Here is a 22,449-nt window from a genome sequence, read left to right on the forward strand (position 1 = left end):
CTTTCAGCGACTCTCAGTGCAAATACATTTACTTTAAATTCTTCCTGCTTTGTTGTCTTCAGCTCTTCCAAGACTGTATTTTTACTAATCATAGAATCAAGCAGGTTGGAAGAGACCTCCAAGATCAGCCAGGCCAACCTAGCACCCAGCCCTAGCCACTCAACCAGACCATGGCACTAAGTGCCTCATCCAGGCTTTGCTTCAACACCTCCAGGGATGGTGACTCCACCACCTCCCTGGGCAGCCCATTCCAATGCCAATCACTCTCTCTGCCAACAACTTCCTCCTAACATCCAGCCTAGACTTCCCCCAGCACAACTTGAGACTGTGTTAACTCCTGCCTTTTAGATTCATTTTCCACAGAGCCCAGAACTTTGAAATGCTAATCTCTTTCTCTGCTAGACTGTTAATCCCCTTTTGGTGAGCTCACTGGTCCTACAAGCATGCAGTTCATTGTCACACCCAGGCTCATCTCCAGATACAAGAAAAAAAATCTTACTAATTTACTTTATAGTCTTACACTGAAACATTAATTTCCTACAAGTTCTGGCCTTGAAAACACCAAAGAATCTCTGTTATAAACAAACAATGAGTGTCTTATTCCCCTTACATGCAAAGAGTTGTATGTTTAAGCAAACACACACACATACACTCTCAGTTTGTCTTTCCATAGTCAAGACAAAAGCTATTTTTTTCAATTTTTAGTCATATTTTTCCCTGAAACTTAAAACAATAATTCCATCACAGTAGTCCACCACATGTGGTTTTGACATCCCTTTTTGCAGTCACACTCACCAAGGCTTTGAGCACACTACAAAGTAGTGAGTTTCAGTAAGGGTAGTCTACTACTAGATAAATAGAGCAGCTGTTATGCACTTCACAGTAACTCACAGCAGCCTTGAACTTTAGGATCTCTTTTATTGAAGAAGTGAATGTTTCCCAGGACCCTGAGGTTATCCACCTGGACAGCAACCAGAGAAAAGCAGGACAATTTAATGTTCCATGCACCTCCAGCAGTGAAGTATCACTCTACAGCATGCTAGTATTTATGGCCATGGAAGACCATATGATTCAACAGATTTTTTTGCATAGAGAGGTTAAACAGAAAGGTCTCTAATGTAGTTCTTCACAGAGATAGTGATTTGCTATTGGAATGGGCTGCCCAGGGAGTGGTGGAGTCACCATTCCTGGAGGTGTTCAAGAAAAGCCTGGATGAGGCACTTGGTGCCATGGTCTAGTTGACTGGCTAGGGCTGGGGGATAGGTTGGACTGGCTGATCTTGGAGGTCTCAACCTGCTTGATTCTATTCTATTCTATTCTATTCTATTCTATTCTATTCTATTCTATTCTATTCTATCGGTTTGGCCTTCCAGATGTAATTTGCACTGAACTTCTTGTATTTCCTTTCAAAATAATAATAAAAGAAACAATGCACAGACTAAGTGGTAAAAAATATGCCAAACTTGTAAAAAACTGGTATTAGGACTTACAGGAGTCAAATCAGAACTTTTCTCTCCTTTTATGGTTTCTTTGCTATCTTTTTAAAGGTTCATAATAGGGTTGAAACCTGACATTTGATTTTATTTTTCTTTCTTTAACAAGAATTACCTCTGTTTGGAAGTCTCTCTACCCCTTGAAATAAAAACATATTCTCTAAGTGGCAGAATGATGCACAGAAGGGATACTTGGATATGATGGAATATTCAGACAAAAATCATCTCATGTAATTTGAAAATACATTAAATGAACCCTAGACAAATTAACCAAAGAATTGACCTGAGTTAGACCAGCTGAGAATTTGACCTGAGGATTAAAATGAGCTATAGGCTGTTTCACTAATGCAGAGTACCTCTGGTTCCCACTGAAGTCACTGGAAACAGTGGATGCTCAGAAGCAATAAAAAGTAAATAACTGTCTCCTATTATTTTTCATCCTTCTGCTGCAGAATGATTTGTATCATGAAATATTATGTATTTCCTCAGCAGGGCACCTTTCCAGCGATTTTGTCTCTCAGTCTGCACTTGATTTTATGCCTTTATACATATACATGTTTCTCAGCAGAAGCCAGCACTTAAAAACAATAAAGGAATTCCCCTGCCTGAAGAGAGAAACCTCACATGGGAAATTTTGATTATACTTGGGAATGATGGCTTTTGCCTGACTGTGACAACATACCACCCACTGACAAACTCAAGATCCTGTGCTGTAGCAAAATCAGACGTCTGCTGTCCTCCTGTGTTTTCTTTTTCAGACCATGAACCCTGTCTTTTCAGGGCAGTAGTCAATTCAGGCACTTCATCAGCATCCATTTATTACTGTCTCCCCAATGTCTCTCTAGCCAGGTGGGGGTTGGTCTCTTCTGCCAGGCAACCAGCAACAGAACAAGGGGACACAGCCTCAAGTTGTGCCAGGGGAGGTCTAGGCTGGATGTTAGGAGGAAGTTGTTGGCAGAGAGAGTGATTGGCATTGGAATGGGCTGCCCAGGGAGGTGGTGGAGTCACCGTGCCTGGAGGTGTTCAAGCAAAGCCTGGATGAGGCACTTAGTGCCATGGTCTGGTTGACTGGCTAGGGCTGGGTGCTAGGTTGGCCTGGGTGATCTTGGAGGTCTCTTCTAACGTGGTTGATTCTATGATCTACAGTAGTCTTTTCTATGTTCTGTAATAGGCAAGCTGAAGGTACATTTCAACAGTAAGTAAAGAATAAAGCTGAGTTAAGACATTATTAATGTCATATCTGTATCTATACATATTTGAAGAAACACTTTGCATAAGCAAGGACTGCTGAATTTATGACTGGTACATACTCTAACTCGGGCCAAAAACAAAGGCCACCCAGGAGCAGCCAATGATGAGGCATGCAGCGGTCTTTCTTCTCAGCAGGATCACTTGACATAAACATGTTAGTGCTCCACACACAGTATTTATTGTCAATCAAGTTACAGAACTATTTAAAGTTGTTTTTTTTCCTTAACTTCAAAGAATTAAATGGGATATTAGTCTCTGGAATCACCTCTCTCTCTCTCCCTACCACATCTGCTGTGCTCAAAGGGGGTCCCTTAGGCTGACAAAGATCAGGTTTTAACTTGTCACTAGGATGGTAAGACATTTCCAGTCATAGGTTGGTAATTACAGAACTTGCTTTTGCACAAGATCAGACAGAGTGAACCTTCTTGCCATGACTTGGTTTAAGAAATTAAATAACTTAAAATCTCTCAAATACCTCTAGAAATGTTGTGTTCACATACTAAAAAGGCACTAAAGGACCTAAAAAGGGAGTATATCTCTTGCTATGAACTACATTCCAGCAGATGTAACTGGAAGAACTGTGCCTTCTTAGCTGCACTGTGGTTGAAGACAAAGGCAATTTTGAACAACTCATCTACTTCTGCTATGGCTGCCTCATTGCCCTGGAGGCCTTGACAAGAATCACCACCCAGAGGCTTTCAGGGGGAGAGACAGAGACTGGAGGACAATAATCCAGAATGTTTTTAACTGAGAAAAGGTAGGTCTGTGGCAAAATTTCAGCATACCTGAAGTGATACACTCAACTGCTCATGCTTAAGATAGTCTAATGAAATGGGATGAATTACAAAGAGTGCAGCTCAAATGCTGACAGCCTCTCTGACACTGATGAGTCACTGACAGCTCCACAAACCATTTTTTTCCAATGCTGCTGATGCAGACAACTGTAATGAGCCAACCCAGAGCAGAGGAAGAAGGAAACTTCTGCATTCACAGGAAAAAAGTGAAACATTATGTTATTAGTGACAGTGCAATAATGGGTGCCAAAGACAAAAGAACAAGTTCTTACTCTCAACACCCACCTCATTAGTAACTGAGAGGATTGACAGTGCAGAATCACAGCATTTCAGTGCATTGTTTTTCTGGCCGAGATCTTTATAGCACTGAGAAGAAAAAGACATTTTGTTTCCAATCAGACCAGTCAGTGTACAAATACCAGAGTCTACAAACTGTTGTGTTTAAAATAACTTTGATTACCTTTGCCAAATAAACATAATTGCATTTGGAATACCCTGGATGCATTTCTTCAGCCTAAATAACAAAAGAAAACAGGAAAGGAAAGAGACATAAAACTTCTGTAATGAGTCTTATGTGTTCTCCATAAACTTCCTCAAACTTAAACTTCCTCAAACCCCAGACTGAATCATTCCCTACTGCATGTACCACAATTTGTTTAGCACATTAAAAAACTTACTTACAAATAAATAGATCAAGAAAACAAGGAAACTCAAACTCAAATCCTAAACCAGGCACATGAGGCACTGGAACACAGAAAGAAGTGCTCAGTACTGCTTGCTCTCCTCTCTCTCCAAGTGCTTTGTAAAGATATCACTCAATTCCACAGAATTTCCAAGTGAATTTCATTCACTTATAGAGTAAATTGGAAGGCACTGCTCTCTTTAGATTATTAATATGTATTTCCTCATCAAAGAAGTAACAAGAAACCATCCAAAGCCATAACACACTCACCTGACTCAGTTGACGCTTTTCCTCATGCCAAACAACTGCTGTCCCATGCCAGCCTCCCAACTTTAATAGTGGGCATGTTTATGCTATGGATTAGGGCTGGTTCAGTTGGCTAGCCTGGCACAGCACTCCCAGATTCTTGTGAAGAAAATAAACCCTATCCTAGCTGAACCCAGGACAAACCTACCTCCACAAATGCAAAAGGCTTCTACTGAAATTCAATGAATAAAGCTTCGAAAGCTTGAAGTTTCCTTGCATCTGTTAACCCTCTTACAGAAACAGGCAATTTTTAGGGTTAATTTATTCCAGTGATATACTGTCCTCGTAGGGCATAAATCCTGCCTGGTTGGTTTAACCCTTGCTCTCCTTCTCCTGTTGCAAGTCCAGGAGTGGAGTTAGATGAACAAGCAGTAAGTGTTTGGCCCCAGCAAAGCCCTGAGGGCTAGAGGCTTAGCACCATGTGTCAGGTGTCTTGTGCTGCCCCTCAGTGTGCCTGTGTGGTCATGCGAGGCACAAAGCTTTGAATTCACTGGCCAGAACAACGGTGCTAGCGCCTATTGGTCAGTTTCATTGTCAAAATGATGTACTTACTGGGGGGGGGGTTTAGAAAGCAGCCTTTCTGCACTGAACCTCCACTGGGAGCAGCACCCCAGTCATGACTTGTTAACTGGGAATCACAGCATCCACATGCTTGCAGCAACTCAGTTCTTATCTCCTTCCCTCTGCCTGGAATATTTTGTGGTTTATCCCAGGATCATTATTGTGAGTTTTGGAAGTGTCTTTGGTACAGGAAACTTACTCAGGAACCAAAGCATCATGAGTACATATGCTGGAGTTAATGCTAAGGTTCCACAAGCACAGTTAGCATTTTCCTGGTTTTTTGTCCCTATTTTCCAAGTTCTGATTGATTAAACTGTGTAATTCTGTGTCTATAAATACTCTTTGTGCAACTGCTTCCTGTCAACTGAAAATCCAAATAATCTCAGGGAATTTCCACGAGTTTCTGAATATTCATAATAAAATTAATATAAAATAATATTAATAACTGATAACTATTATTAATTTGCACCACACACACATGCATATCCATATCCATCTCTTATTAAATCCAATAACTATTGACCATGGTAAGACACTGAAGAACTCCCTAAAACTATGGAGAGAGAAGGAAAGTGCCAGCCACTCATCTCCATGCTAATTTTAAAATAGAAAAGAAAATATATTTGAGTAGAGACCTCAGTGATAGTTAGCAAAGTCCTGGATTTATGGCTACAGAATCTGAGCTGTTGAGTAGACATCTTAATGACAGTCACAGAATCACAGAATTAACCAGGTTGGAAAAGACCTTCAAGATCATCAAGTCCAACCTATCACCCAACACCTTCCAATTAACTAACCCATGGCACTAAGGGCCTCATCCACTCTCCTTTTAAACACTTCCAGGGATGGTGACTCCACCACCTCTCCAAGCAGCCCATTTCAATGCCAATCAGTCGTTCCATAAAGAACTTCTTCCTAATGTCCAGCCTAAACCCACCCTAGTGCAGCTTGAGACTGTGTCCTCTTGTTCTATCACTGGGTATCTGGGTGCCTGGCTACAGCCTCCCTTCAGGTAATTGTAGACAGCAATGAGGTCTGCCCTGAGCCTTCTCTTCTGCAGGCTGCACACCCCCAGCCCCCCAGTCACGTAATGGTTGGTGAACAACCACACTTGGCTAGGACTTACCTTAAGGAAATTCTGCAAGGCTTCTTCTACTGTTGAAGTCGGTGGAGTCCCAAAGAGAGCAGCAGCTACTTTCTTTTCAATCCAAGACAACTGAGCTACCTATAATTAAAACATAAAAACACAAAGTCTTTAGGGTACTTCCCAATTTTGGGTTAAATACTCCCCTGTACCAAAAGAGTCATAGAATCAACCAGGTTGGAAGAGACCTCCAAGATCATCCAGCAGTGTTTTATACTGTCAGTTTGTCAGCTCAAAGCATAACCTTCTGGATCTTTTATTCTGTTTCTGGAAAACACCAACATTATTGTGATGGGATTGTTCCAATGAGCCAAGCTTGAAGCACAGTTTAGGTTTCATAAGATCTTGCCATTTTTCAAAACCTGAGATTAGAAATAATGTTTTAAACCCCTTAAGCTTGTCATGAGCCAGCTTGGCCTGACAGTCCATGGACTTTCCAACATCACAAAAAGCTCTTGCTACAGTCAAAATGTGAACGCTTGTCCTAGAGCCAGACATGAGCTACCAAGAATGAAAGGACAGAAAGGAACTTACACCAAAGGAGTAAATAAAACCACAAAAAAAAAGGAGTAAATAAAACCACCAAAAAAGAGAAAAAAACAAAACCAATGGGAAATACTGCTCACAAAAGTAACCTGCTGTCTACAACTACCTGAAGGGAGGCTGTAGCCAGGTGGGGGTTGGTGTCTTCTCCCAGGCAACCAGCAACAGAACAAGGGGACACAGTCTCAAGTTGTGCTGGGGGAAGTCTAGGCTGGATGTTAGGAGGAGGTTGTTGGCAGAGAGAGTGATTGGCATTGGAATGGGCTGCCCAGGGAGGTGGTGGAGTCACCGTCCCTGGAGGTCTTCAAGCAAAGCCTGGATGAGGCACTTAGTGCCATGGTCTGGTTGACTGGCTAGGGCTGGGTGCTAGGTTGGACTGGATGATCTTGGAGGTCTCCTCCAACCTGGTTGATTCTATGGTTCTATGATTTTCTTGACACCAATCTACTGATGCAATGTTCTCTACTCTTTTGGAAGAGGAAGGAACTTTCTGTATTTGCAGGTCCATTACATTGAGATAGAGCTAAAGGGAGGAAGTGAGGGGAGAAAAGTAAATGTACACACTTAGACCCTTCTCTGAAAGACCACTCAACACCCTGGGATACACATGCACTGAGTATCACATAAAATTCCCCACCGTGTGTCTGCTGTTATGCAATAGTGAGGAAATGGAACTGCAGTTTTACCATGTGGAGCCATAATTACCTACTGAAAAACAAATTCTTCCTGGCAGTCATTCTTACAAGATTTAATCACAACTGTTTTACTGGGATTTCAGTTCTTATTTTGTCAGGCTTGGGTGCTGGTTTGCATTCATCAAACTTTACAAAGCACAAACATCTATGCACTTGGCCATTTTTTTCTATTAAAAACCTCCCCAACCTAAAACAACGTTTAAAAATGAAATGTATATTGGCACAACAGAAAGTGTTCCTTAATGTGCACTGGCTCCAGCAGTATAGTTTGTAACTACTACATAGACAGTCTGAGAGTTCTGTGATCTTTTGAGCAGTCAGATCTGTGTGCCACTGGCTTGATGGATTCATTGCAGCTAACTCTAGCCATCCAGAAACAAAGGACATAGTTTTAAGTGAAGTTTTCAGGTTCCTTGCATGGTCAGTGCAGAAAGAGGCATTTCCATTACACAATTCCTCTTCACCTACATTTACCTGGGATGAGCACTTCTCTCTGTGCTCTTTCCTTCCTTCAATTACAAAAGGCACATAGCAAATTATATCTGGTGGATGAGTAAAGAGAAATGAGCTTAACTCTGCCCCATCTGAGTCAGTCTGGACCTCTCTATGACTAAGGTGGGATAAATGGGGGGAAAAAAAGGAAAAGAACAAAAAGACCTTTTTTATGCAAGAAACCAAACAGTCCTGGAGCAGTAATGATGAACTGTAAATTACACCCTTCCTTTGACTACACAAAAGCAGAGTCTTTAATTTGAAGTAACTTTACTGAAGAAAATCTTATGCCATGTTTGGTGAAATGGAAACATCATTCCTACTATACTGACTAACTTAATTAAGCATTCTCTGTGTGTGAGCTAGCACAGGCAACAGAAACTCTGCTCTACTGTAGTGCAAATTTGACTTCTGCAGTCAAGGCTCTTCCAAATAGTGCAAAGCATACCTGAAGGTCCACATAAAATCAAGTACAAAGAGACTATTAACTGTCATCAACTTCAGTGGGACCATGACTTAATTTAATCCACCTTCCAAGAATGGTATAGGAAAGCAGAAAGCAGTAAGAAAAACAGCTACTGCAGCATGTAATAGCTACAAGAAGAAGATGAAAGAATAAAGATTGTCTGTGCACTGTTCACCTTCAGTGAGCTGTGATTTTTTTTAGGTCTCCCAAACCTGGACATCAGGCAGCTGAAAACTCACAAGAGCACTGCAAGGATCACTGTGTTTCCACAGAATATCAAGATTAAATGTACTGGGTCACTCAAGTAACATCACTCCCAGCTAGTCTCACTTGCTCAGCAAAAAGCAAGGGGCTGAAGGACTTGAAATGCCCTAGGGCTGGAGGGGAGCTGGTCACCATGACAGCCTGACCTCTTGTCAAGGAGAGGAGGCCACTCTTCACTATCCCAAAGCTAGCAGAGATGCTTGTTTCAAACAATCTCTTCTATAGCTTTATTGAGCAACAAGCTCCCATCCATTTATTCTACCTAAATCTCAGTACTAATACTGGAGATGGAAGAAAGCCACACAGAGAGTTGGATTGTAGCTGACTGTAAAGTTCATACCCAGAATGCTGCTATCAGGACTTTTGTTCCCCTGAAGATTGAGGCAGAAATGCATTTCTCCCCTAAAACCTGGGAAAACTGATTTCCTAACATTCCTTCTTCTTCCTTAGCCTCAGATCAGCAACAATCTCATGTGAACTAAAACACTGTTTGGTTTTGGTGGGTTTTTTTTTTTTGTTCTGATGAGATGCAAACTCTGCTTATGGACAGGATGCTGGTACAAAGGAAACTAATCCACCTGGACTGAAAATTCAGCCAGCACTGACTTGTAGCCCTAAAGGATTTCCACTTCCAGTGTTTCCTTGCTAATAGCTCACTGAAGACAGATCACACAGTTGTCTTCCATACAGGAAGATTATCCCACTGATCCAGCTTCAGTAATATATTAATGGCACCTACTTAAACATTCCCAACAAGTTTCTTTGGTTTTCCTTTTATTTCTTTTTTTCCCTGCTTAGAATACATGAATGTAAAATTGCATTAAATAGTTTTGCAATGTTTTGACTTCTGAAAGAGGTTAAATAACTGGACAGCAATTTTAAAACTCCAACACAACAGCTTACAACACAAACATTCTCTTTCTTGGCAGTTGAGGAATCAGGACAGTCTGTACAGGCATTTAGGCATATACACAACTTGAATTCCTTGGGCTTTTCACTTCCAGTAAGGGAAGAAGACTTAGAGGGCACACAGGCAAAGGAACTGGGTCAATTTGTTCCCTGACATAATCCAAAGAGGTCCTGAGATACACCAGAGATGACTCTGATGTATAGCATGTAACTTGCAGAAAGAAAGTCCTCAAAGATCTAGGTTTTAACACCACACACTAACATTTACCAGAGGCTCTGATCCCGCTTCCCAAATGTATGCTAACTGTTGTGTTTGTCCTGTAATGGAATGCAGTCATCTTAAATACTTATATACTTTCTTTTTAAAGTTATTCCAAATTTGAAACACTATTATAAAGGATTAGTAGACTCACAAAAAAACTCTGAGGAAAGAAAATCCATTCCTATACTTAATGATACAGATCAACTCACTTCCAACAAGTATTTCTTGATGACTGGAAGAGCAAAGTAATTTCCACAAAGACGAAACTTCAAAGACTCCAAACACTACCTATTTTAAATCACATGGACTAACTCAAACATGTATTTAAAATATGAAACCTTCCCTAAAAGATATTGTGCTAGTTTGAGCCTAGCTTGAATGCTTTGTTGAGAAGAACTAGATTACAGGCTGTGGAAGGAAAACAGAATGATGTCTACCTCGCTCATTGGCTTGCTGAGATGCATGAAAACAAGAATCAAAACATAGATAAGGCACTTCTCCTGCTGGGGAGCAGGGAGATGCATCTCTTCTCCTGCTGGGGAGCAGGGAGATGCACCTCTCTCTCTCTAACCTCACCCTCCATTTCTCTGCCCTTTTACTGACTAATCCACTTTGCTTCCTAACCCCCTGGCCAAACCTCTGTTCTTCCTTGGGGCTGGAGTAAGGTTGAGAGGAGCAAGGGGGAAGGTGAAGGGGTGGTTGGGAGACCCTCCTGGGGACTCAGGTTTCTGGGAGGGCTGCTGTGTTTCTGTATTACTTTTTACCTTGTATATTGCTGTCTATAACTGTATATACTCTAAGTATCTACTTGTATATTGTGCTCAGCTGTAAATATAAGCTTCATTCAATTTCCAGAGCTGGCTGAGTGTAGTCTGGGTGATTTCCAAAGTGTGGGGGGTGCAGGGAACACCCAAACCATCGCAGATATGTACTTAACAAAGCCTGGTTTTGTCACACAAGGCTGAGAAGATCGAGTTTCATCCACCACCAAAATGCTTAAAATGAAACTTAGTTTTTTTGTGCAGCTGTTAGTTTTTTGGATAGCAACATCTCTTCTAAATACTAAACACTGGTTGCTTTGCTTACTAGATGTTTTGAGGTATCTTCATTGCAATCATATGACAAGAATTTTTCAGTAACATAATCACTAAAGCTACCCTGGAAGAAAACCACCACTATGTTCTTGTCAGTTCTGAGAAAAGAAATATTAAAATAACAATTGCAAGGTTTTGCAGTTATCCATTATTAGTGGTGTCCAATGATGTTTTCCTAATGCATAAATAAATGAGGTTTTTAACCCTCACCACCACTGCAAAACAACACAACACATTAAAGTTATGCGTGGGTTCTTGTATACACAGCAGGTCTCATTGGCAAAATTTTATCCATCACATTTATGACATAGAATCATAGAATCAACCAGGTTGGAAGAGACCTCCAAGATCAGCCAGGCCAACCTAGCACCCAGCCCTAGCCAGTCAACCAGACCATGGCACCGAGTGCCTCATCCAGGCTTTGCTTGAACACCTCCAGCAATGGTGACTCCACCACCTCCCTGGGCAGCCCATTCCAATGCCAATCACTCTCTCTGCCAACAACTTCCTCCTAACATCCAGCCTAGACTTCTCCTGGCACAACTTGAGACTGTGTCCCCTTGTTCTGTTGCTGGCTGCCTGGGAGAAGAGACCAACCCCCACCTGGCTACAACCTCCCTTCAGGGAGTTGTAGACAGGAATGAGGTCTGCCCTGTGCCTCCTCTTCTGCAGGCTGCACACCCCCAGCTCCCTCAGCCTCTCCTCATAGGGTTTGTAGACAGCAATGAGGTCACCCCTGAGCTTGAACCACGGTTAGACTAAACAGAAAAAAGCAGAGGGCCAAGAGGAGCGTTATCACTCCTTCTACAAGTACCAATATAGAGAAGGAATGATAAATACATTTTGAAAAGAACTATGAAAGCAACCTACCATAATCCCTACTCTGAAGAAGTATTTGGAAGCAATGTCACCACCAACAGTCTACTTGTGGGGTAATTATCACAGCATTATGGTCTGCAGTATAGGAACAAGGAATTTTCCAAGGCTCTCATGCTCATATGACCATCTACATCACATGCAGAGCTAAAGTCTGTATTAGTGAATCAGCACAGAAAGCTACTCATACAGTCTGCTAAAACTAATAAGGATATCACCAATTTTACTGGGCTAGGATTAAGATTTAGGTTCCATAGCAGAACCTCCAAAGTAATATTCCCAAAGTATGGCCTCATACAGGTACTGAAAATGTGCAAATGACAGTAAGTTTTTAAAAGCTGACAGGCCCATAAGTGAAAACAAAATGTTATTCAGTCCTATACTTGCATTTATCTGTACTATGAAAATCTGTTCTAGGTGTTTCAGGTTACAGATTGCATCAGGCCAGAAGAGACCTCAAAAGGTCATCTTGTCCAATCCCCCCCTCCAACTAGATCTGAGTGCCCAGGACCACACTGAGTCTGATCTTGAATGTCTCCAGGGACAGGGCCTCAACAACATCACTGAACAAACTGTTCCAACATTTTACCACTCATGAAAAAATAAATCCTTACTGCAGCAAATGCTACTCTGTGGCTTTGATGCTCTATATGGAAGTTCTGCATAGATGCTGTGTGAATGTGTAATGTGAGTTTGTATGATGTAGTGCAACAAACCACACATATGAGTCAGGAAGTGGTGAGTGTCACTAAAATGAACTAAGAATTAAGAAAAACCCCACTGCAAGATGAACACAATGGGGTACCTTGAGACATGTACACTTTCCAAAAGCAACAGCTGAATCAGAATCACAGAATTGCCTAGATGGGAAAAGACCTTTAAGATCATCAAGCCCAATCATTCACCTAATAACTGACGAGTCCTTGTCTAAACCATATCCCTAAGCACTGTGTCTACAAGACTCAATTACCTCTGGGGATGAGGAAATATTTTTTGTCCAGAAACAAACTGGAAGGCACCTTCTCTCCTGGGAGCTTCTGATCCTATTTGAACCAGAAAAGCTGAGCCAGCAGGAGTAGGATGCCCAAGACCATATCTAGCTAGGTTTTTAGCCATGAAAAAACATCTGGGAGTGCATGACATAAATGGAAGCTGCAGTCAACTGCTGGATGCAGTACAGAGTAAAAGTGCTGAAGGAATGACTGGTGAGAGAAGAATGCTCTTCAAAGGCAGGACAGTAAGCATACAATACAACAATCTTTAGCAACTCACTTTTGTATAGCTAATGCTGATATTCAAGAACAAAGTGTGATAAAAAGCAAAATAAAAAGCCCTCCAAAAAAAGTTGGTGTCATTTCTTATTCAAATCAACTGAGAAAAACAATGTCCTTGTTGAAAGCTGCTCATTGAAAGATAAAAATATGACCTGAAAAAATATGTTGAAAGATTGCTTTGCATTAAATCTTGCTGCAAATGTGGACAAAGCCAAAGGTTGTACAGTATCACAGCAACTTCTTTACAGTTTGCAGGCACTTCACAGTGACTAGCACTGGAAGCAGCTGGAGGAAAAGGACAAATCTGGAATCCACTGCATGTCAGCAGTCACTATTCTGAGAAGCCTCCCAGTGATCTTATACAATATAGACTATGCAAAAACACAGAATCATAGAATCATAGAATCAACCAGGTTGTAAGAGACCTCCAACATCATTCACTCCAACCTAGCACCCAGCCCTAGCCAGTCAACCAGACCATGGCACTAAGTGCCTCAGCCAGGCTTTGCTTCAACACCTCCAGGGATGGTGATTCCACCACCTCCCTGGGCAGCCCATTCCAATGCAAATCAATCTCTCTGCCAACAACCTCCTCCTAACATCCAGCCTAGACTTCCCCCAGCACAACTCTCTCTGTGAATTACAGATTTTCATGCCTGGATTTTTGTTGTGACATTCTCCTAGAACTTACCAAGCTGATATGGCAGCCTTCCTGTCACAGGCAATCTCACAACATGCAAGTGCCTTTAACTTCAGTTATGGATGAGGAACAAAGCTACCAGAAGGTCCAAAGTCATCCAGGAAGCTTGTGCCAGAATAAAGAACTGATATCAAGGCTTACAACAGCAGAAACCACCCTTTCCCCCTTGTACTTATCAATGACTTAATCTCATTATTTGATTCAAAGTACATTGCCAGTTTTATTTGATTCATACCTTAGATAAAAAAACCAAAACCAACTTACTGAATAGCACCATCTTCCATTGAGGTAATATAAAAAAGGATCTTGAGGTTTAAGTTCAATTGCTTTGTCTAGGTGCTCCTATTAGAAAGAAAACCAGTGTCACTTCAGATATTTGTTTGGCAATGTTTACATTCAAAGAAGTCTGTTGCAAATCAGAAACAAATTCAGAAAGCCTCCTGTGCTGCAATTTATTTTTAACATAAGAAAAATATCTTAACAGGCAAAGCTCTTTCTCATGGAGGGAGACCACAAACAAAATCATTCAGCTGCTTTGAACGCAATGCAAGAAAGAATGCTTCATTTCAAAGATAATAAACCAGCTTTAAAGTGCAAAGAAGTCAAGAACTTTTGTCTTTAAAAGGCAACTTCAATTAAATTATTTACATTTAGCGTTAGGAAACTGTCAGACACCAGATCAGTGAGAAGGCAACCATTCTCTTTCCTTGATACATCTTATATGCCAGCACCCATCAGTGGAGCATAGTCTTTTCCACCTGGGAATGTGACTGCCTCAATGAAATGGTACAACGTAGCAAATTGTTACTAGAGTGAAAAATTCAGGCAAGAATATTACTCTGCTTACACTGCAAACATAACATTTAGACAGCATTTAATAAGGTGCTCCTTTCAAACCACTTGCATTACAGGTCTTGGACATCTTTATTTCACTCTGTAACTGACTAAAGAAAGAATCTTATTGCTCAGCCTCAGCTTGAAGAGAAATATTTCACCTCTACCTATCATTTGCCTCTCAAAAGAAATTGCATTTCTAAAGTTTTTTTTTTTCTCCACCCAGATATCTCTGTTTTCCTAATCAAGCCAGTCAGTAAAAAACATGTTACATAGATATAATGGCCTATTATTCTTCATTTTGTCCACTAACTACTCAGGAGATATCCTTTCATGTCATTATTTTTCCAAATCCTATCATTTCCAAATGATTCACACCCATTTCAGTAATTACCTCTGAAGAGCAATACCTTCCTGAAAAGGCTGTGGCCAACACTGGGAGGGTGCTTTCAAACTGCATCTTTAAGCAACTGCAGCACTTGGGTTATTTGTCATTTTCACTTTGTTCCCAGCTTGTTCCAGTGCCCCAGGCTTAAGTCGGATGTAATTAACGCTCTCTCACAGGAAAGCGCTGTAACACTTCAAGTCCTAACACAGACATGATGTGATAGAGACCCATCCCAGGCACTCCTTGGGAAGTGTCTGCTGCCTCTCACTGACATCTAGAAAGGAGGGACTTCAGCTTAGAGGGCAAAGGATGAAAAAGCACCTAAGCAATGGCAAGGACAAGGAAGGGGACAGCACACATAACACAAAGTGCTAACCAAACCCCACAATTTCCTTTAAAAGGAGTGTTAAGTACTTAAGGGTAGCATGACAAATGATTGCAGAGATGTGTTAGTTTATCACTTCGTATTTCAAATGCTTTCATTTTCTAAACAGAACTGTTACTCCACTTCCCTCCCACCACTGGCTACAAAACAAACCTGAAATCTTCACTGCTCTTTCCCAGAATCCCACCTCAGTTCTTGTATTTTGTAAGCATACATAAAACCAACTTCTTCACTTTAACACTGGCACTAAAATATGCCTGAGACTGAACTACTGTGCTGAAAAAAAATCTGTCTTAGACACTAATAAGGAAATAATTTAAAGGAAGAGCTTAAAAAAACCCAAACCAAACCACAACCCCAAACCCTACAAAAACATACCTTAAAGAGATAACCATTCCTGATTTTGTTTTGTACACTTTCAAACTGAGACATATAGCCACACATAATTGCAAACCTGAGAGGGGAAAAGAAAAACACACACACATACTTTTCATGATTTACATTAACCTTTGCAGCAAATCACAACATATTTCAGTACCTAATTCACAGATTAACACAGGTTTTTCCTCCCACCTTGATGGCTGGGTAGACGTTTGGCATGAACTGTACATTATTTAGAAGCTGAGGAGGGAAAAAACACCACCCACAAAACAAACAAACAAAGCAATAATGGAAACAAGAAGTTTAAACGGCACTGTTTGGTCTGCCAGTGAAGTGAAATAAGCAGGGATCTTCTCTCCCAAAATCTCTACCATTTACATCAGACTGTGACACTTGCAGACTCGTTCCAGCATCGACAGCAGTTTAACTGGACATGCTACTTTCTGCATTGTAATGCACTGGGAATGTCTGGCAATGCACTGATGCAGTGCCTCACCCAGAAAGGCAAATCCTTGCTTGCCAGGAAGCTGTACAGTCAAAAACCACCCTAGAGTTGCCCTCTACCCATCTCAAGCACCTGAGAGCACTCTGGCACCTCCAGCATTGCTTTAATATGTTTAAAATTATTTAAAAGCATACAGACACATTCTGCTCTCATATAATCACTACTGATATGACTAGCTGATATTGCTAAGATTATTACTATAATTACTATTATTATAAAGTGGTGATACTGACAGTGATAAAAGAAATGTGACCTAATTTCTATTAAAAATTGTATGGCTAAGCAGGTATAACTGAAATGTTTTTCAGACTTCCTAACCAACACTACTGTCTTAATGATATTCCAGACAGACTTCTGTTGTTTTTTACTGACTACATCAACAGCTACAGAATCTATGCAACTACTGCCTTAGTGACACTCCAGCTAGACATCTGTTGTTTTTCACTTAGTACATCATAGAATCAACCAGGTTGGAAGAGACCTCCAAGATCATCCAGTCCAACCTAGCACCCAGCCCTAGCCAGTCAACTAGACCATGGCACTAAGTGCCTCATCCTGGCTTTGCTTGAACACCTTCAGGGATGGTGACTCCACCACCTCCCTGGGCAGCCCATTCCAATGCCAATCACTCTCTCTGCCAACAACTTCCTCCTAACATCCAGCCTAGACTTCGCCCAGCACAACTTGAGACTGTGTCTCCTTGTTCTGTTGCTGGCTGCCTGGGAGAAGAGACCAACCCCACCTGGCTACAACCTCCCTTCAGGGAGTTGTAGACAGCAATGAGGTCTGCCCTGAGCCTCCTCTTCTCCAGGCTGCACACCCCCAGCTCCCTCAGCCTCTCCTCATAGGGTTTGTGTTCCAGGCCCCTCACCAGCCTTGCTGCCCTTCTCTGGACACCTTCCAGCACCTCAACATCTCTCTTGAATTGAGGGGCCCAGAACTGGACACAGCACTCAAGGTGTGGCCTGACCAGTGCTGAGTACAGGGGAAGAATAACCTCCCTTGTCCTGCTGGCCACACTGTTCCTGATGCAGGCCAGGATGCCATTGGCTCTCTTGGCCACCTGGGCACACTGATGCCTCATCTTCAGCCTGCTATCCACCAGTACCCCCAAGTCCCTCTCTGCCTGGCTGCACTCAGCCACTCAGTCCCCAGCCTGTAGTGCTGCTTGGGGTTGTTGTGGCCAAAGTGCAGAACCCTGCACTTGGCCTTGTTCAATCTCATCCCATTGGCCTCTGCCCACCCATCCAGCCTGGCCAGCTATAGAATCTACGCAACTACTGCCTTAGTGACACTCCAGCTAGACTTCTGTTGCTTTTCACTTACTACATCAACAGCTATAGAATCTATGCATAAGGAATCTCTTGCACATATGGTGATTGTACTTTCCTCAGGAAAAAAATTGCATTGGCATTAAGGCAGCTTTGTGTTTCTGTATGAAACTACTAGAGTCACAAAAAAATAAAAAGTAATCCTAAAAGAGGGAAACCAAGTTGGAGTCTAGAAGAAAACATGATAGTTACACAAGAAACTCATCAAGTCAGTTATGGTAACAGACCTGCAGTCTGTATGGCACACACAGGTTTTAAGCATTACTGAAGTTCAGCTTTCCTGAATTTCTAATTGCTCAAGCTCCAGTGAATCCTCCTGAAAATAATACTGGTAACATTCATTAATTAATTAATGCATTTTCTTGCTTGCTGTTACACCTAATGGTTTGAAGTTAGAAACACTCCTGCTACAGATCGTTGTAATTTTAGTCAATAAGTGTTCCCAGGTAAGGCATGAATCAGCATAACGACAGTAGTTGAACTTGTAAGGGCTCCAGACTGACTGTCAAACACCGTTGAGCAGGATGAATGTTGTGACCAATGTGCACTGAACAAAATCCAGCTAATAGCACCACTACTTCTGACAGCTAAAGCTGCAGCGGGAGCACATTTCATATGGGAACCGGCTGCAACAGAGGGAAAAAGCAAGAGGTGGGGGGGTCAGGAAAGTTCAGGTATTAAGAAAGAGGGGGAAGGTACTGAAAAACTTTGTTAGGCTTAAGTAACTCAGGCTACATTTCGCCTATTCCCTTCACTCATTAAGTGCTAATCAGATAAACTCAGCATACCATAGCTAAACGGATTGCAGCTACAAAAGAAAACAATGAAAAGCGAACAAGCTAATCCAGCATCCTGCACGACTTTCCTGTCTATGCGTGACAAGAAAGAGGGCCTTAGTTTAAACCAGTTCAAAGAAAAACTTCTACTTACAGCTAAAATCTCTGGGGAGGGAAATCCCAGTAAAATCTTCAACAAATGAAAAAATAAGTTAAATACTTTGGGGTTTTTTTTTTTTTTCCCCTCAAGTTGAAAATCAAAATGTCTTCCACGTATTAGCTTTGGGGCTTTTTATTCCTGTGTTATACTTTTGAACTGGGGGAGGCAAGCAAGTGGCATAAATAATTTATTTCTTTTAAATTATTTTCATGCTTTGTGGCATTTTATATATTCATTTCTAATAAATTGGTTAGGATGTTCTTTAAAAAGCTTTACAAACAAGGCAAACATTATTGATGATCTGGACCAGGGGATTGAGTCCAGCATCAGTAAGTTTGCAGATGGCACCAAGCTAGGAGCAGGTGTGGAGCTGTTGGAAGGTAGAAGAGCCCTGCAGAGGGACCTGGACAGGCTGGATGGGTGGGCAGAGGCCAATGGGAGGAGATTGAACAAGGCCAAGTGCAGGGTTCTGCACTTTGGCCACAACAACCCCAAGCAGCACTAGAGGCTGGGGACAGAGTGGCTGAGAGCATCCAGGCAGAGAGGGACCTGGGGGTACTGATAGAGAGTAGGTTGAAGATGAGCCAGCAGTGTGCCCAGGTGGCCAAGAGAGCCAATGGCATCCTGGCCTGGATCAGGAACAGTGTGGCCAGTAGGGCAAGGGAGGTTATTCTGCCCCTGTACTCAGCACTGGTCAGGCCACACCTTGAGTGCTGTGTCCAGTTCTGGGCCCCTCAATTCAAGAGAGATGTTGAGGTGCTGGAAGGTGTCCAGAGAAGGGCAACAAAGCTGGTGAGGGGCCTGGAACACAAACCCTATGAGGAGAGGCTGAGGGAGCTGGGGGTGTTTAGGCTGGATAAGAGGAGGCTCAGGGCAGACCTCATTGCTGTCTCCAACTACCTGAAGGGAAGCTGTAGCCAGGTGGGGGTTGGTCTCTTCTCCCAGGCAAGCAGCAATAGAACAAGGGGACACAGTCTCAAGTTGTGCTGGGGAAGTCTATGCTGGATGTTAGGAGGAAGTTGTTGGCAGAGAGAGTGATTGGCATTGGAATGGGCTGCCCAGGGAGGTGGTGGAGTCACCATCCCTGGAGGTGTTCAAGCAAAGCCTGGATGAGGCACTTAGTGCCATGGTGTAGTTGACTGGCTAGGGCTGGGTGCTAGGTTGGCCTGGCTGATCTTGAAGGTCTCTTCCAACCTGCTTGATTCTATGATTCTATGATCATTGGTTTAGGTGATGGAAAGAGCAATATTAAGAAGACAGGCAGAGAAAATGAGGAAAGAACTAACTAGAAATGCTTCCAGCAGGTTCTTGTCATTCAACTCCGAACCACCTAGGCGGCTTTAGGGCTCCTGCTCCGGCTGAGCCAGCAGACCGCGGCAGCACCGCGGGCACCGCCGGGCACCGCCGGGCACCGCCCGAGCTCCCCGCGTCGGTGCTGGCCGCTGCCACCTGCCCCATCTTGTGGTGAAACTCGGCCACAGCAGGCAGGCTCCGGGCCCGAGTCCTCCAGTTTTATTCACATCATCACCTTCCACGCTATTGAAAAAACCCCAAAAATATTCCCCCTCCATAATGTTTGTCTTTTATTCACACAACAGTGTGCCAACATCCACTGGAATGGGTAACGTGCACGTATCTTGCATCAGAGCAAGTGAGACTGGTTTTTATCACAATCACTGCCTGCCTTCTGCCCTTTGAGCATCAAAATTAAAATTCCATTTTACAGTACCTTCACAGAAAAGAAATCACAACAAACAGAGACAGTTACACCAAGTAAATGCTGCAAGGAAGTGACCTAACTGCTGAGATAATGCTACATCTGGATAACGTCAAAGCTAGCCACAGGCACACTCAGCTAAACATGGGAGGAGGTTCTTCCCAGAGAGAGTGATTTGCCATTGCAATGGGCTGCCCAGGGAGGAGGCTCAGGGGTGACCTCATTGCTGTCTACAGCTATCTGAAGGGAGGTTGTAGCCAGGTGGGGGTTGGTCTCTTCTCCCAGACAACCAGGAACAGAACAAGGGGACACAGTCTCAAGTTGTGCCAGGGGAAGTCTAGGCTGGATGTTAGGAAGAAGCTGTTGGCAGAGAGAGTGATTGGCATTGGAATGGGCTGCCCAGGGAGGTGGTGGAGTCACCATCCCTGGAGGTGTTCAAGCAAAGCCTGGCTGAGGCACTTAGTGCCATGGTCTAGATGACTGGCTAGGGCTGGGTGCTAGGTTGGACTGGATGATCTTGGAGGTCTCTTCCAACGTGGTTGATTCTATGATTCTATGGTCTAGTTGACTGGCTAGGGCTGGGTGCTAGGTTGGACTGGACGATCTTGGAGGCCTCTTCCAACCTGTTTGATTCTGTGATAAACATAATGATTGTAGCCTCACTGAGACAGACACAGATACAGCACTTCTGTGAACATAAAAAGTGCTATTTCCAGGTTGAAGCAAAGTTAGTCAAATCAGTGTGGAAACAGAGAGATTAATTATCCACAAATAGTACTCCTTTTCTGAGCACAATCACAACCAAACTAATTTAGTATAAGTTAGCACTATATCCCTTTGCTACAGGCACAAAAATGTGTTACAAGAAACCACAGATGATAGAGACGGATGTGAAGTGCCTACTTGTCTCTCACATCCAGATGAAGGTGAATTAACATTTTCCCTTCTGGTGCTCCACAACTGTATGCACTCTAACAAGATAAAACTGCAAGGGATACAACTAAAGAAAGAACAGCAGGTTGGTCTGGCAAGCTGTATAACAAACAATCTTACTTTTAACAGCAAAAAATGCACAGATGCTACCAACATTTTGACTTTGGCACCCACAGCTTAACCCATATGAGGCAGATCAACAGAAAAGATTTAAAGCCTCAAAACAAGATTAAGTCACATTAGGACACTCAACTGCAGCAAGTTTTACACTTTTCTGGACATATTTCACAGGGCCAAACCCAGAAATAACACTGATCTTTCAAAATTTCTTCCTCTCAATTCTATATCCCCCAATTCTATATCCCCTTCTATGTATGTTAACTCCAAAACCCCCTCTCATTTTACACAGACTCAAGAAATGTGTGGTTACAGGGCTTACATTTTGAAGTGTAGGTCTCCCTTTTGGCAGCTTAGTATCAACAAAGTTGGGCTTTTTAATTGTAATTGGTATGACTTTGTGAACAGGAGGGTTTGTGATATTTAGTAATACCAAAGAATTTAATTCACCTCTTTCATACCTATTTTCCACTCCCTTCTCTTCTCCTCAGACACCTGATGCATAAGGTAGTATGAGTAAAGGCTAATGTGTGTGGGTAACAAATGAGAGACCTAGGGAAAAGAAAGCTCATTTCCATTCCAGTTCCAAATGCACCCCTGCATCTCCCTACCTAGGCACAGCTCAGAGTTCTGTGCATCCCAATGTATTTCTTAGCCATCAACTCCTCCACTCACCAGTTTCATGCATTTGTGTATTCTGACAGTCTCTGCAATGCAGCCAGACCCTCATAGTCTGACTTCAATAAGATATCAATTCCTGCATAGGGAGACTTTGAATTACTGTTTGTGATGTTTGTTGCATTACTCTTCCAGAGATCATCATTCTGGGTACTTAAAATTATGTCATTTTTCTACCATTGTATTTCATCTACAAAAATACATCCAATATTAAGTATTAAGGGAAAATACAGTATCATAGAATCAACCAGGTTGGAAGAGACCTCCAAGATCATCCAATCCAACCCATCACTCATCTTTCCTCATGGTGGTGAGGGTATGGCAGCAGTGGCTAAAAATGTTAAAGATGGCCAACTTTAAAAGTAAAATACACCAAGGTGCAAAGTGTTTAGCTGAGTTTTTTGGTCATGGCCATTTTTTGTTGTTGCTTGGGGTTTA

The 22,449-nt window shown here is 42.3% G+C and overlaps 1 protein-coding gene across 1 annotated transcript in view; it reads right to left on the reverse strand.

The window, feature by feature from the left end:
- Nucleotides 1-22,449, reverse strand: part of RMDN2 (regulator of microtubule dynamics 2) — a 46,071-nt gene that overhangs the window by 7,430 nt on the left and 16,192 nt on the right. The window contains exons 6-10 of the mRNA XM_064158214.1: nt 15,792-15,867; nt 14,071-14,148; nt 6,214-6,312; nt 3,999-4,052; nt 3,824-3,904 (exon numbers count right to left, since the gene is read on the reverse strand). Of these exons, the coding sequence (XP_064014284.1) occupies nt 3,824-3,904; nt 3,999-4,052; nt 6,214-6,312; nt 14,071-14,148; nt 15,792-15,867 (388 nt within the window). The remainder of the gene's footprint in view (nt 1-3,823; nt 3,905-3,998; nt 4,053-6,213; nt 6,313-14,070; nt 14,149-15,791; nt 15,868-22,449) is intronic.

The sequence above is a fragment of the Pogoniulus pusillus genome, chromosome 18 (assembly GCF_015220805.1).
Source record: "Pogoniulus pusillus isolate bPogPus1 chromosome 18, bPogPus1.pri, whole genome shotgun sequence".
NCBI lineage: Eukaryota > Metazoa > Chordata > Aves > Piciformes > Lybiidae > Pogoniulus > Pogoniulus pusillus.